This window comes from Cyprinus carpio, chromosome A11, assembly GCF_018340385.1.
Source record: "Cyprinus carpio isolate SPL01 chromosome A11, ASM1834038v1, whole genome shotgun sequence".
In the NCBI taxonomy this organism is placed as follows: domain Eukaryota; kingdom Metazoa; phylum Chordata; class Actinopteri; order Cypriniformes; family Cyprinidae; genus Cyprinus; species Cyprinus carpio.
In genome coordinates this window covers 10,507,042-10,523,158 of record NC_056582.1, presented here as the reverse complement: position 1 = coordinate 10,523,158, position 16,117 = coordinate 10,507,042, and the positions used below count along the sequence as shown (strand labels likewise).

The 16,117-nt window shown below is 36.7% G+C and overlaps 1 protein-coding gene across 1 annotated transcript in view; it reads left to right on the top strand.

Annotated features, from left to right (window-relative positions):
* The first annotated feature begins 2,659 nt into the window (after positions 1 to 2,659).
* Positions 2,660 to 16,117, top strand: part of LOC109098273 (leucine-rich repeats and immunoglobulin-like domains protein 1) — a 37,029-nt gene continuing 23,571 nt past the window's right edge. The window contains exon 1 of the mRNA XM_042766186.1: positions 2,660 to 3,852. Within this exon, the coding sequence (XP_042622120.1) occupies positions 3,662 to 3,852 (191 nt within the window). The 5' untranslated portion in view covers positions 2,660 to 3,661. The remainder of the gene's footprint in view (positions 3,853 to 16,117) is intronic.

Below are 16,117 nucleotides of genomic sequence, written 5' to 3'. Positions count from 1 at the left end.
TGTGTTTGTGTTCTCCACCCTGCCAGCATATGGGAGGCAGTGTCTATACATCACACCTGAATTTGTGTGCTGATTGAGGATACCAAGGAGACGTTGCCCAGGTAAACACTTAATAGAAGCAAGCTGTTAACACAAGACTGTTACAACAAGGCATACCTTCTCCAGGGATGACATCGAGTGATGGGCAACCAGTGCAACACTCAACAGGTCAAGGAGGAGACATCTTTCAACACTTACAGTTTTGGCCTGTAGGCATCGAGCTCTAGGAAATGAAAGGAACTTGGCAGAAGTGGGCGACATCCACTCACTTTATTAAACAAACAACAGTGAGAAATGTAAATGTTAGTATACAGTACATACACAATAATAATAATAATAATAATAAAAAATCTGTACCTTCTTGTTCGGACACCTGCACAGGGGCTGTGCAAAGTTCTGCTTGACTCATGCCACTCATGCTCAGGCCTAAGAGTGTTTCTTAAAGCAATAGTTCACCCCAACATGAACATTTGCTGACAGTTTATTCACCCTCAGGCCATTTTAAGATGTAGATGAGTTTGTTTCTTCGTTAGAACAAATTTGGAGAAATTTATTGCAACACTTGCTCACCAGTGGATCCTCTTCAGTGAATGGGTGCTGTCAGAATGAGAGTCCAAACAACTGATAAAAACATCACAATAATCCACGAGTAACCACAGAAAAACAGTCCATCACTTAACATCTTGTGAAGGGATAAGTTGTGTGTTAATGAAGAAAATTAACACACACACACACATTTTTTTTAAACCATATAGAACCAACATAAATACATAATTTGACTAAGAATGTAAACTAGATTTTTTCTTTCATTAAGAAGAATGCGCCTACACTGTTGGAAAATACCAGCCAGTGTGCAGGTGTTATGCTATAACTATAACTATAATTGTCTAAAAATGTACTGCTCAGTACAGACTCGTTGAATTACAGCACATTTAGACCAGCGCATATGAAACCTTTCTTCATGCCTCATCTGAAACTCTAACTGCGTTTTCTCCTTTCGGATTTAGGGATTCTCACTTTTTAGCCAGGACTCAGAGATATGATGAGACGTGCAAGTGTCTCTGCTTCCTATTAACCCAGGCATTTCCTCGCTATAGTGCACAGCCATTAAACATCCAGAGATAGTACTACGTGCTGGCTTCGTTTCACGCCTCTCCATTTTATTCTTGACGAATAGCTTGAGCAGATGGGCTCGTTATCTTTGAAGATTCCTGCACGGCCAGCGTGATAAATTGGCACAGGACTGTCTGCAACACACACATAGACACACTGACAAAAACACAAAACGCAACTTACGCAGATGGAACAGTATCTCTTCCAACCTTGAATTATCTACCGTTTAAAAACTCTGGTTCAGGCCCACTTCACTTTACTCTGTCTTTCAGAGAAGCACCAAATCCAGTGTCTTTATGCTTTGCACCATCTGTCCGAACCCTTGCACCAGGGTCTTTCATCTTTTTCCAGCTGTGAATGTGCACTAGATGGAGAGTGAGAGAGAGAAGAGAAGAGAGAGTAAAAAAGAAAAGTAAAGATCTCCCATCTGATACGCACATTAGTTTACTGGCAAACTTTCTAGATCCAAAAACATCTCAGGGACAGCGTTTAATCAAATTATCAGTGAGAATTCATAGCTATGTCCCATAAAAACAATACAAACAAATATACAATTAACAGCTCTACTCACTCGTTTCACTTTAGATTACAAATTGTGTCAGATTCATACTGTAACATTGTGTTAATGCAGATTCAGTGATTAGAGTTGTATTTTTCCATTATGGATTTGAAACATAACATTGTTATTGAATTGTTTTTCCAAGTTCACTAACACTGCTGATACCCTCCGAAGCGCAGAACTGCGTCTCTTTATGGCTCTTTATGGTCTCTTGACACTTGTGTCATTTCCAAGTTATTTGTAAAGCAAATGATTTACATTCGGCACACTGACAGATAAATCATATGTGAAACCATGTCAAGAGCTCTTCTCAGAATAGAAAGCCAAAATACCTGAGTCAGATGCCGTTTGGGTTAAAGAGGACAAAATGTGGGATCACTTATTTGAATTATGTTTATCAGCAATGTGGCTTCAAGTTTGTTTCATGTCAATATTACATGAAATAAAGCCCTATTAATGTTGTCACTATTACTTTTTAATTGATGCCTATTTGTCAAGGCATGAAATAAAAAGCTTCATGTGGCAAAGAAACAGTATTTTGCAAATTAAATATTTTAGGTTTTCTGTGTCAAAAACAATATTGAAACAAAAAATAAATAAATAAATAAAAGCAGAATGTCTATTGTTTATTTCACTTTCCTGCATTACATTTTTACATTCTAAGTGAATATATTATACTATATATTATAGAATAATATAATATTATATTGTATAGTGTTGTATTATTAAACAGACATGAACATTGTCCCTTTAAGACGCGATGAGAGTGAAAGGAGGCGTCGCCGTTTCGCACTCTGGGTGTGAAATGTGGGCGGGGCTAACGCGAGGTGACTGACAGCTGGGCCCTGACACTTCCAAAATCGTGGCGCCTGAGCAGCCAATGAGATCAAGAGTTTGGCCGTCAATCATTCTCCAAGCACCAATCGGAAAGCAAACAAAGGCAATCTTTATCACTTCTAATGTATCCAGCGTGGGACTAAAGAACGTCTGGATTAAAAAAAGAAAGTAAAGTCCGGGAGGGGAAAAACAAGCGCAGGAAACGGTCAGAAGTGCGAAGTGAATTCGTGAATTATATCAGTTTTCGAAGCGTACAACGAGATCAAGATAAAAGCTTCCCAGTTCCTTTAACCGCGCGCAGGTCAGTAAAGAGAGAGAGAGAGAGAGAGAGAGAGAGAGAGAGAGAGAGAGAGAGAGAGAGAGAGAGAGAGAGAGAGAGAGAGATCGAGAGAGAGAGATCACAACAGTAGGACGGCTTTACTGGAACCTTTCGCTTCGAAAGTGCTTTATCACAATTCACTCGAGTGATCCAAACTCCTGCATTCGCAGTTGGAAAACTTTATAGCAAGTCCGCGAAGAAGCGATAGCGTCAAACTTTTTTTTAAAGAGTGCGGTTTTTCCTGAGGAAAAGTTTCTTCAAAGCGCCGACGATCGCAGATCTTCTTTCAGCACACTCGTATGGAGTTAATGGACACGATCTACTATGGCGTTACTTTTCAGGATAACAAATCACTTGGGATCAAAACATTATAAGAACTTCAGAAACATCGACGATTTAAAGTCCTCAAACTACATTTGATCCAGTCGACCTCTCTTGCCAAAACAAAGCGCCTGTATATCTCCCATCCAGACTCCCCTTTTCAACCTTTTAAGGACAACTGCATTTAGTTTTGGCTTCTGGACAAGTTTCTTGTATTGCCTCGTCGTGATTCACCTTTGATTTACTTGCGTGGTGCAGCGGGGGAGATACAATTTTACTGTGGACCCTTTTTCAAGTGCAGGACTGATGCATTGCCCTAAAACAACGCGATGTAATTTCACATCACCGCTGGGTAAACAAACAACTTAATGAAGGCGAATTACTCGGACTCTGGGAAACTCAGTAAGCTCGAGCTGTCCGTTTGTGGATGAGAGAGAGATCCGTCGTTAAGCGCCGAGACAACTGGATACAAGATGGCGGCGTGGCTGGGACAGATGGGATCACTTTCATACCATGTGTTTTATTGGCTTTTGACGCTGGAACTGATCATCAATTATGGCGCACCGTGTCCTCAAAACTGTACGTGTACGCTTGATACGTCCGACTGCAGTCATTTAGACATTACTGATGTCCCTCAAGACTTGCCTAAGAGCACTGTCCATCTGTAAGTACACAAAACTGGCCAGCGCGAGCAAAATGTCAATTTAAAACAACACTGTCTTCAAAACAACACGCTTTGTGTTCTTTAACACTCTTTAACTGACGTTGTCCAAAAAACTCAAAAGTCACAGAATAACAAACGACAAGTGTTACGTCCTATATAGTGCCCTACACTTATTTAATATTACTTACAAGTACTGACAAAAGTTTCTGTTCCCATTAAAATCATAAAATGGTAACTTATAGGTTATAAGTAGTCTCTGGTAAGTAGTACCAGGTTATGACATGCTAGTTACTATCATAATAAGTTTGGAAACTTATTCAGTTTTGTGAGGCCTGGTGATATATGAGTCGAAGTCATATCCTGGAAGGTAATTTTGCACCTTAAAATCCCATATTTATGTATATTGTTGGACTAGAGTGTTAAAAAAAAAAACAAGGTATAAAGCTTATAGTAATTCCAAAATCTCTTCATGGTTGTGAAGTTATGCTCTCCCACAAAAACTTTTCATAAACTTTTTCCATTACTGTGGCAATAATAATGCAGTTTAGCAGTTTTGACTATATTTGGTCTGGATTATCGATTATGACTTAAGATGTGCTATTTTCTTCATAAGAGCCCTAAGCCCTAGATAGTTAGTCTCATAATAAACACTGAGAACAGTGGCCGTTGTTATTTTTACACTTATCTGACATTGTATGAACTCCCAGATATATTTTGAAGATCGTTATTATATGTGAAGCAATTTTAATAATCTTATCTCCTCAACATTTTCCCTCAAACATGACATGACTTTAAAAGACGTCTTTTTGGGCGATAGGCTTTGATGTGATGTATCTCTGTGGCCTAGACAAAGTTTCTAAGGTGTTATCTGCCTGTGTGTTCAAGATAACAATCGTATCGTTTTCAAAGGGAACGATTTTACTATCCAGTATTATCTTTAACACCTTTACCTCAGGTTTCATCACTGCGAAGATACCTGTTTTGTCTGTCGATTTCAGAAAGGCAGCTCCCTTACTGTTCTCGTCAGGTTTAAAAGATGGTTATCGCGCACAAGTTTCATCATGGAAACATCAATTGAAGTCATGAGCTATCTGTTTTGCATTTTGTATGATCTGATTTGTTAAAATTGTAGTCAGACTTGGTGCGTTACGTACGTCGTTTGGCTTTATTTGAAATATATGAAGACAGAAACACTTTTTGAAGACAAGAAGCTTATTAGTTGTAACCGAGGGTGGTTGACATAATCATTCTTTGTCTGATAGGATGGCGAAACATTCATTACACATGATCTCAGGCTTTAGATGGGAATGATTTGCCAGGTAGTTCTGCCTCAAGGACTGTATAACCTACTGCTGAGTAATCTGACCTGGTCTGCCTGAGTGCTTTAGTCTGTGGCTCTTGGATATACCATTTTGTTGGGAAGCTAATGTGACGTATTTCAGAGCAAAACAGAATAAATCTGGGAGCTTGGACTTGATTTAATGTTATTGGATTGGATGATGAAAAGTGGTCTCTATATGACAGGTGGTTGGAGAAAAGAGGTTGAAATAAGAGGGCTTGTTGACATCAGCGAAATGGAAAGTAGAACAAATTTTTAACCGTAAGACCAGGAAAGTATATTAAGAAAGTAAACAGGGACAAATTCTATTTCATGTTGACTTTGTTGTTTCAGCTACCGGTTGTTCAAATGCGGGAAACTCTGGGCCATTTTTGTTCCAGATTAAGCACAATGTAGCAATAAATAATTGATTTATTCCATATTACACTGCTGAATTTGTATATTTAACCATTTAAAGTGTCTTGTTTCAAACTAGTATTAGAAGAGGTTAAATAGCTTTGAAGTAGGCCTCAACTGCACAACAGGTGATATACATTTTCTCTTGACTTTCTTCATATAAAGCGTGGCCGTTTTTAATACTCATTGACAACAACAGCAGTAAGTAACTCAAACCAACTGTCTTGTGTTGTTGTTAACCAGTGCCTCTTTGTCTCTCAAAAGCTTGAGGCAACTGTGGTCTGTCATAAATGCTGATTATTTATTCTCATTAATCCCTACAACTATCTCTATTCACATGTCACTATTCATGTTCAGCGCTTTTGTACGCCTCTGTGGCAATTCTCAAGCAGTCGAGATGCTTGTGACATTCAAACCTGTTGCTTGCGTAACCACACGGCACAAACTCGCCCAAGGAGCATCAAACTGCATTTTAGGGCTGCACGATAAATCGCATGCGATTGTCATGCGCATCTCGTTACTAAAGCTGATTCTGTGATTAGTAGTAAATCTCCATCATGTGCTTTCAGATGGAGCGGCATTTACTACACAGAGCCATCGTTTACTGACAAGCTATGCAATATCGCGTTCAGAATCAAAGGCGATTCATCTGCGATTATGAACGCAAAATTGCGTAGCTTGTCAGTGATCTGCGTATTAAATGCCACTTCATCTGAAAGCATGTGATTGAGATTTACTACTAATCACAGAACCGGCTTTACTGACGAGATGCACATGACAATTTCATGCGATTTATCGTGCAGCCCTACTACGTTTTATCATTTCCATGAGCTGAAAGGCACGTTTCAGCATCTTAATGTCTCTTTATTTTCTGCTTTCATGTTGACAGATCCAACAGAAGCTGGATTTTAAAGTTATAGGCCAGAGATAGTTTTTGGGGTTGTCTGTCTGCAATATATCAATCAAGAGTAGAAAAAGCTTTGGTTGGAAAAACCCTGTGGACATGGCCTGAGTATAAAATCAAGCCTTAATACCTTCCAGTTGTCCAAATAGTTTCTCCATACTGCCCATTTTTTTCTTTCTTTCATTTAATGGTTCCCCCGTGGCTCGCAGAGACCTTGATGGCGAGTAGGAAGCAGTGAGGTGTCGGCATCGCCAACTTGCACATGTCCCTTTGTGGATTTAAGTTAACTTTGAGATATGGGCTTTCGGACTCCATTAAGATAAAGACTGATGGAGTTATTTGTGGATGAGGGTTAGAGAAATAGTTCACTCAAAAAAAAAAATTCAGTCATCGTTTACTGACCCTCATGTCATTTCAAACCTGTTGTTTTTCCTTTTGCGGAACACAAGAAGATATTTTGAAGAATGTTGGTAACCAAAGTGTTTTGGTGACCATTGAATTATGTATGGACACTGAGACATTTCTGAAAAGATCTTATTTTATGTTCCACAGAAGAAAGTAAGTCATACAAGTTTGGAAAAATTAGGTTAAATGTCAGTTTTCATTTTTGGGTGAATTCTCCCTTTAACCTGAGTGCAGCGGATATGGTCGAATTAACTGATGAATGCTTTGAGTAATCTTATTGGCGTCACCGTTGCACGACACAATCCTCCAAACTCTTCATCCACAAATTTGAAAAAGTTGTCTGAATTCCTTGTGAATTAAATTAGTTTCTTTTAAAATGGTTTCCTGCATCTGATTTATCTGAAGTAAAGAAATGGCAAAAAAATTAAGCAATTTTGGTTTAGACTATGGACATTTATGTCTGTCTTTGGCATCTTACATTCATCAGGACTGACCCATTAAAATCCAGGATAAATGAGATCCGTTTTTAATTAAATAGCTATTTGATTTTGTTTGTGTATTCACTGTGCTGTGAAGACAAAGGTGATGAAAACAGTTTGGCTTGATATAACAAGCTGTATGAGTCTTACTTCTCAAAGTAAACTACAGCGACACTTTGGTGGCCCTCCTGATTGTTTTGAAAGCAGAGGGGGTGGTGGTTGGTTTGTATGTGCAACCTGGGTTGCCACATGTGTGATTGTATTTTGGCCACTCTTTAGGGTTGGTAAACAGCCTGCCAGATTTTTCTCACCACCACGAAGGGGGTTTGATGTGTTTTTTTTTATGCATTGTGGGAGACATTCTTTTCTTTACAGTCCCTGTCACCTGTTGAGGAGCCGCTGTGTAAACCTGAATGTTAAGGGTGCGGTGCTTCTTTGGCCAAGCTACAAGAGTTAGTTCAGTGTCACGGTCCGTTGCTTTCCATTGACGAAACTTCTAGCCTAGATCTTGATCTGCTTCTCCGACCTGTTGTTTATTCTTTCAACGTGTGGAAACCAGTCAGCAGTATCAGGGCTCGACATTAAGCCTTGACATGTGCTTGTCCTTTGGTCATTCACTTGTCCAAGTAAAAAAGTTACTTGTCTGAAAAAAAAAATATAGATATATATTGTTTTTATTTTATTTTTTCTTGGCATATAAATGTAATTTTTTTTTTTTTTTTCTAAAGCAATATTCTCATCAATGTTCTGTCAGCTCTTACTTTATTTGCCCCCTTTAATGGATTTCCAGGGCATTTTTTGCTTTTATAAATGTAAATTTTTTCCTAACCTTATTAAATGTATGTAATCATTCATGTATAATTCTTTAACTTTACTAAGAAATTCAGTTAGAATAATAAGACACTAAAGGGCTCTTACCAATTAAATGAAATGAGTATCAACAAAATGAACGTGAACATGATGCAGGGCAACAACTCAATGTGTGATGTAGAAAGCAGTTATATACATCTATAATTAAGGAAATTGGGGAAAAACTGTATGAGTTTTTGTCTCATATTTATATCATAGTTAAGCAATATCACACCAGCAATGAGTGCAGTATTACGAGTGCTGTTTTTGTCCCAAATAGCACAAGTGCAAATCTGATACTGATTTTATGCAACAGTTCAATAAATAAGAACTTAATATTGTGTTATATTTAAGACACAAAAGTTTTGTTCAGTTTTGCCAATGCAAATATAACCAATTAAATCCATAGCAGAACTGTTGTGCATCTCCGAGCAACACACAATTTCTTAATGAATCTGCATTTTGAATGAATCGGGTGGACAAGTGATTCAGTGGCTCATTCATAAAGAGAGCCATTTACTTCATTCTTGAATGTTTGAACAAATCGAATGAATGAATGACTCATTCATGACTTATTAGTTAAGACATTTAGTGCCACCTACTGGCAGTTTTAAGATAGTTCACCAAAAAATGTAAAATGAAATTTAAAAAAAAGAAAATGAGAAAAGCTACTTTTTGTAATCTATTTATTTATGTTTTTATTTTATGTAACACAATAATGGCTTTATTTTTATTTTTTGTATTTTGTGGGTAATATCTCAGCCAGATTTCACATGTGATTAATATATGATTAATTTGATTAATTCACCCTTCCAAAGTAGATTAAAATTTGTAATCGATTGACAACCCTTATATATACATACACACACACACACACACACACACACACACACACACACACACACACACACACACACACATATACATATTTATGAAATGTTGGTAAAAACGCAATGATGTTTTTACATATGAATCCGCCAGTAGGTGGCAGCAAGTTACTGTCTTAATGTTAGTGAGTCATTGGCTGTGTCCGAAAGCCTAGGCAGCTGACTTGCTGCCTCACTGCTGTATGAGGCAGTGACTTTGAAGGCAGCGTTTTTGCACGAAGGCAACTCATGAAACTGATTTTGGACAAAGCTTCTGAGGCAGCGTAACGGTTTAATGATCTACAACAAAATAGAACAAATTTTGGTGATAACTAAACGAATAATTACTATAATTCTGATTTCTCACTAGAAATAACATCAAAAGTGCAAAAAGTTAGTCAGAAATATACATTTACACACAAACTGACCACCAAATGCAACTTTCAGACGGCATCTTTATTTTTTAGCTCAACAGTCACAAAATGGAACGCACAGGATTGTGGGATATCAAAGGCAGTGAAGGATACATCTATGCTGCCTTCATTTACAATTGTGCTGATATTCAGGAAACAGCACTCTTGGTCATGTGGTGTTGCTTATCATATGCTATAAATATAAAAACACAAAATTTAGAATTTTTTACTACAGTATCTGTGTTTGTTTGTGTGCGCTGTTGTGCTCATTTGTTTTGATTTCTTTACGAGATTCTCTCACACTCAGTCAGTGGCACAACTTTACTGTCAATACATTACCCATTATCAGTCGTCGTTGAAAGAAATGACTGTTGCTGGAGACTTGGCTCACGTTCAAAAACAACAACTTGCATTCTAGATGTTTGAAAGCATAATGCATGACATATGTAAAAGCTGAACTGGTTTGGTCCAGGTGTGTGTGGTAGCCTGGTGCAGAGTTTGCTTGCGTTATTGGATTGTGAGTTAAAGGAGCGCCTTGCAGTGTTAAGCTTAGCCTGCATGGCACAGAGGTTAACTGCATCTTCCGTTAGCACTACACTTGAGGAGTTTCCATGCATTCAAGGACTTTTTATCCATTGATTTATGCCCAGGCTTTTTCCAGTCAGCTAAAATGCAAGCATTAGCTTTTTGTCAGTTAATGTCCATAAAACTTGAATTAACCATTTAACGGTAAGCTGACAGAGCAAATATCTATCAAAACAGCGGTTAATTGCAGTTTAGACTAGTTTAGATGTAGACGAGTGTTGTTATGTCTCGTTTAGGGAAATGGCAGCCACACTATTACCAGAATCGAAATTCCAACAGGATCAAACAAATATTCTAGATTCTCTTTCTGTTGAGACACATTTGTGCACCTCATTCTCTCCCCTCCTTTGTTTAAATGTCTACAAAGTGATGGATTACTCATCTGTGAATTCTGTACATCTGGTAAGAGTTTGGAGATCTGGAAAAGACATAAAAAAAGTGAAAGAAAGGGGAGGGGTGAGAGAATTGGAGAGTAACAGGCCTTATAGAGCACCCCCAGCACATTTGGTCAAGAGACTAAAATCACCTTTTAACATTCTGTAAAATTGTTACTGACGAGCTACCCCTTAATCCCATACTGCATACAGTTTCCAGAGGTTTTATGGCATTATACCTTAATGTGCAGGCGTATAGGTCAATATGTATATTCTGTTGAGCCAGCATTTAGTCACTTTTGTTTAATTTTCTTCTGTTTTCATTTTCTTTATATTTTTTACTTTTTCATTTTAATTTTAGTTAAAGTTTTGGTAATGTTGTTGTATGTTTTTGTCATTTTTTTTTTTTTTTTTTTTTTTTATATGTCCATATAGTTTTTTATACATTTTTATTTGCTTTGGCAACTAGTGTAAATGAAATAAGATAAAATAAATTAAAATAATACTTGATTTCAATTATTTTTAAGTTATGAAAGTTTTTATGATTTTATTTTTAGTTTACTATAATAATATCTATATTAATATTAATAATAATAATAATAGTTGTACAATAATAATTTTTTATAATTATTGGCTGTATATAGACTGAATGTAATACTACTACTATATTTGGTCACTATTGGTTTTTTGTTGTTTTTTTTATTTTTTTTTTTTTTATTTCTTTTTTTTTTTTATTTAGATGAACAGCATATATATATATATATATATATATATATATATATATATATATATATATATATATATATATATATATGAATATGAATATGAATATACAGCTGAAGTTCACCACTCTGATGTTTGTGGCTAAACTAGTGGTGCGATTACTCCAGAGTTTTCTTTTCTGTTAAGATAATAAACCGTATGCAGGGTAACTCTGTAATCTATCTAACAATCACTTGTTCTGTTCACTTTGAAGTTTTCTGGAACAATCTGTCACAAGCTGGTCTGTATTTTTACTCCCTGTCTAAACTCTGGCTATTCATTATATGATTAAAAATTATCAATTGAAACAAATGTGTATATAATCAAGTGTGAGCGTGTTGGACTTTTTCCTGGCATCTGTGGTTCTGGTTCTGGCTCAGCCCAAGTCAAGAAGAGACCCTTTTCTTAGCAGCTCCTGAGCCCAATTTCTGTCACTTTGTCTTTAAAATGTGCCTGGTTTGTCTTGGATTTAAGCGTCATGTTACTCCGATTTCTTTTATTTGTTGGCTTTTTTTATAATATTTAATTTCTTTCTCTCCCACCATGTAACATTCACTTCCTGATGATCTTTATCTCATGATTTTCATTCTAGATTTGATACTTTCGCTCCCTTTTCTGTGCTTTGTTTGGACTATCTGCAAAAGCTCCTGGCTTCACTATCAGTGGTGTTGCTGGGGTGTAAATGGTCTTTATGGCAGGAAACAGAGAGAAAGGAGCACAAGCTGTGCAGCTTTTGGAGAAGCAAGTGTCTGTCTGGTCTCTCGCTCTCTCCATCGCTCAGTGCTGGGACAGAAAAGTTATTCTTTGACTAGTTTATGGCCCTCTGAAACAGGGTGCATTAAATATGCTTCTGTCTTCCAGCTGCATCACAAAGCCCCATCACTGACATCATTTCACACTTTCAAAGACCAAAGTTCACACTCCGCTTATCAGTGATAAAGATAGATAGATAAAGGTCGTCTATTTGCCATTGAAATCATGATATGGCCCTTGAGGGAGAAACTGATATAATAAGAGTTATTTTTATTGATAATATAACAGGCGATAACTATAGCGTTGATATTATTTTCAATACCTTATTGAACCGGCATGTCAGAGTTTTGTGTCGACATATCAACAGATCCATGTTGTTTACTCTCAAAGCAATGTGACCAAAATGAATCGTAATATTTGAGAAAGTATTATCATTCTGACCTAAAATCAAAAAGCCACACTATTCAGTATGTTATTGGCAATTTGTTAGTACTCTTGTGTTTTTTTTTTTTTTTTCTCCCTCTGGTCATTTTCATGACTTTGACCTTTGTTAGGTGTGAATGTTCTCTTACCCTGGTTTCCTGGCATAGGAAGCTGTTGGCCTTCATGTTTAATGGAAACAAGAAAAAAAAGACATCATTGGCTGTTAGAGTTGAAGTTGAATTTACTAGCCTGTACTAGCACGATTAGGTTGGAAGTCATTATCGTCTGCATGGCTATAAAATGGTTTAATAGCACGTAGAAGTGTGTAAGCTCTCTGTTCTCACTTAAACTGAAGTGGGTACAGGTATCTGAGCTGATCTGAGAGCAGATAAAGGATGATTGGATAATTCTTGAATATTGCATTATTCATTTACATAGGATAGATGGAAAAGCATTTAGCAATCATCTTTCCTTAAAGTGAATTTCAACTGCGCTGACTAGTTTCTTAGCGATCCAAAAGAGTGTTTCTGGTTTCCTTTAAGGGGGCACTAGCACTTTTGATGCACACTAGAGATGGGCATTTTTCAAAAATATTGTATCAGAGTAATTGGGCTCATAAAAAAAATTAATATTCAAAGATTTGTTTATTTAAATGACATTATACAAGGAAGATGTCATTTTTTAATAATTAAATTTTTGTCACAATTTCTGAACATGCTTATGATTATGCATTACACACAACAATGTTCTACAATAACACTACATTATATCTCAAGGTTTTCTTTAGTTGAAAACGTGTGTATAAAAAAAAAAAAAAAATATAAAAAAAAAAAAAAAAATATATATATATATATATATATATATATATATATATAAAATATTTTCTTTGTCAGACTTTGATGATAATTTTCAATATTGTATTAAACTATTATTTCTTTATGAATTTAAGCTTTGTTTCAATCATTATATATATATATATATATATATATATATATATATATATATATATATATATATATATATATATATATACATTTTTTCTTTGCAATAAGAAATATTCAAACCTAGTAAGAGAAATCATTAAGGACCCCATGACACTTGATGTTTTGATGTTTGTCAAATAACTGCAGCCTTGGTGAGCAAAAGAAGTTTCTTTCAAAGACATTTACTGACCCTGGACTTTTGTATAGATTGCTTCAAAATCACCAGACATGTATTTAGAGCCACAAAACTCCATTTGTGGACTCTCAAAGCCACAGAAGTCTTAAAGACTTCCTCACTGAAGAACTGGAGCACTAGTTAAGACTGTTGTATGGTTACAGTGGCCATGTGATTTATTCCCCAAAGGTCAGCCTGAAGGTGTGAAAGTGAGTGTTAGCTGATAAGATAAAGAGGCTTAAACATAGTGAAGTAACTGAGAATTAAACACTGTGATTATATAGGCTAAACACTTTCATTTCCTTTTTGGATGGTGAGGCATAGGTCAGTTCTCCAAACATCATGAAGTCTTCATGAAGACTGTCATGATCTAGTCTGAGCATTTAGTCTGATTGGCTGTATAACAGTGAAGCATTTAAATGACTCTAATACTTCCCACCTCTTTATTAGCTCCACCCACTATTGACTGACAGAGCCATTGACAAGCACAATATATCTTAGTCCAGGTCATTGTGAAATGGCTTAACCTGGTATTTGGTCTCCTTTTCAGCCCTTAAAATTCTGTAGTGGAAACTAATATGAGTATTAGTCAGTAATCGGTGTGTGAAAGGAGAAATTGTTGGTTTCATTACTCTCACAGCGTTTTGCAGATTGGAAACGGCTAAAACAGATTAGCGACTCGCATTCTACATGATGTACATGATTTTCTCTGCAGTATTCATGCCCCCTGGCGAGGTGTTTTTAAGAAAGCCTACAATTTTTCACTTTGGTTTGGTATAATTATGTAATTGCCTCATGGTACAGGACTGCAATTTTGCTGTGTTCACCTGTCAGATGATTGCCTTGAGGGCAGCTCACCCTGTGTTATTATCTCCTCACAAACACACACACACATGGGCCGAGCTACAGAAGCATTGTGACAGTTTCCCCTTTCAGACCAAGTAAAATACTAGAGTAAATTGCTTTGCTAGTTTATGTAACTTTGCCGCTTGAATAGGGACAAATTGAGCTACGAAAGTATACTTCGTTCTTGTATGTGTATGTTAGCGCATGTGTACAATCGAGCGCAGCACACACACTGAGCAGGCAGTCGACACGTGCTTCATCAAGTTTTATCTTAATCCAGTGTCTGCGCTATTTTTCTCCAGAAGTTTTGACCGATAAAAATATCTTTGTACTCTTTTAAACTAAAAAAGTTGCGTCTCTCTCATAACTCTCTCATGCAAGCGCTGTTATTGCTGCAGTCTCGTTTTTTTTGTTGTTGTTGTTCCGTCTCTTTTTGTTTTCTACTGTGAAACAATGGCCTGGGCCAGTGCTGCCACCTCGTGGAACAACTGATTAGTGCAAAAAAAATTCAGTGTGCATGTGTGACCTGGGCGAAATTTTGAAACCAGTATTGAAATTTGCGTCACCCTCGTAAAAAACGAAAAATACTTTGGGCTTAAGAGTGTGATTAGTACTTTTTTTTTTTCAGTACACAATCCTAAATGTAGTTCATGTCTGTTCTTTCTCAAGTTTGCATATGTATGGCTTCACAGTCTGTAGGTGACAGCTCAGAGTGAGAAACAGACACATTATATAGTGTGTTAGATAATTCCGCTTCTTTACAACCAGCTGTAGCTCCACAAACCTGTCAAAATCGTCCCAGCAGACGGAAGGACAGTCATCCAGTTGTTTCTTTACAAGTACAGATGAGCTGCCAATTAAAACGTTTAACACTGCTAAGTGGAACTTGATGGGTGTGCCACTGAATCTGTTAGTCAGGGAGTTGAAGATAATCTAAAAGTCAATACTTTGTGTTTGCAGGAATGAACCGCTTTCTAAATGGATTTTACAGGCGATACTTCCTATTACCCTGTAGTAGTTGCCCCATAGACTTCATAACTCCTAGCTGTTTAACGTGAATTTAACCTAGGATATTAATTTCTTTAAAAGAAGGTTTAGGGTCAGTAAGACCCTAATATTAAGCAGTGTAACTGTTTTCCTTATGATTGATAATAATAAGAAATGTTTCTTGAGCACCAAATTCACATATTATGATGATTTCTGATTTCTGGAATGACTGCTGAAAATTCAGCTTTGCATCACAGGAATAAATTACGTTTTAAGATATATTAAAGTGTACATTTTGATTCAGAGTTTGGCCTGGTGGTTAGTTTATGTGCTCCAGATATATTGAGTCTTGGTGTTTATTTTTGGGAAATATGGGTTCGAATCCAACCCACCTGCATCATTTCCTGATCTCATTCTTGCTTTGTCTAAAAATAATTACAAAGAAAAAAAAAGTACTTCTAAGTACTCCTCTAAAATATCAATTCAGTCAATGAATCCCTTTTAAAACCAATTTCTCTAACTATAAACGATGCAAAACGGTGCAGCCCATCCAAAAAGAAAATCTGATCATGCAGTAGCTGAGGAGCAAAGGAAGAAACCACAGAGCTGACAGGAGCTTTATAGATCACAGCACCATCAATCTCTGACATTTCAGCAGGGAGAGCAGGAGTCCAGTGCTCTGCCAAGCCCAGTATGAAGCTCTTGGAAGACTGCTCGCCTAAACCG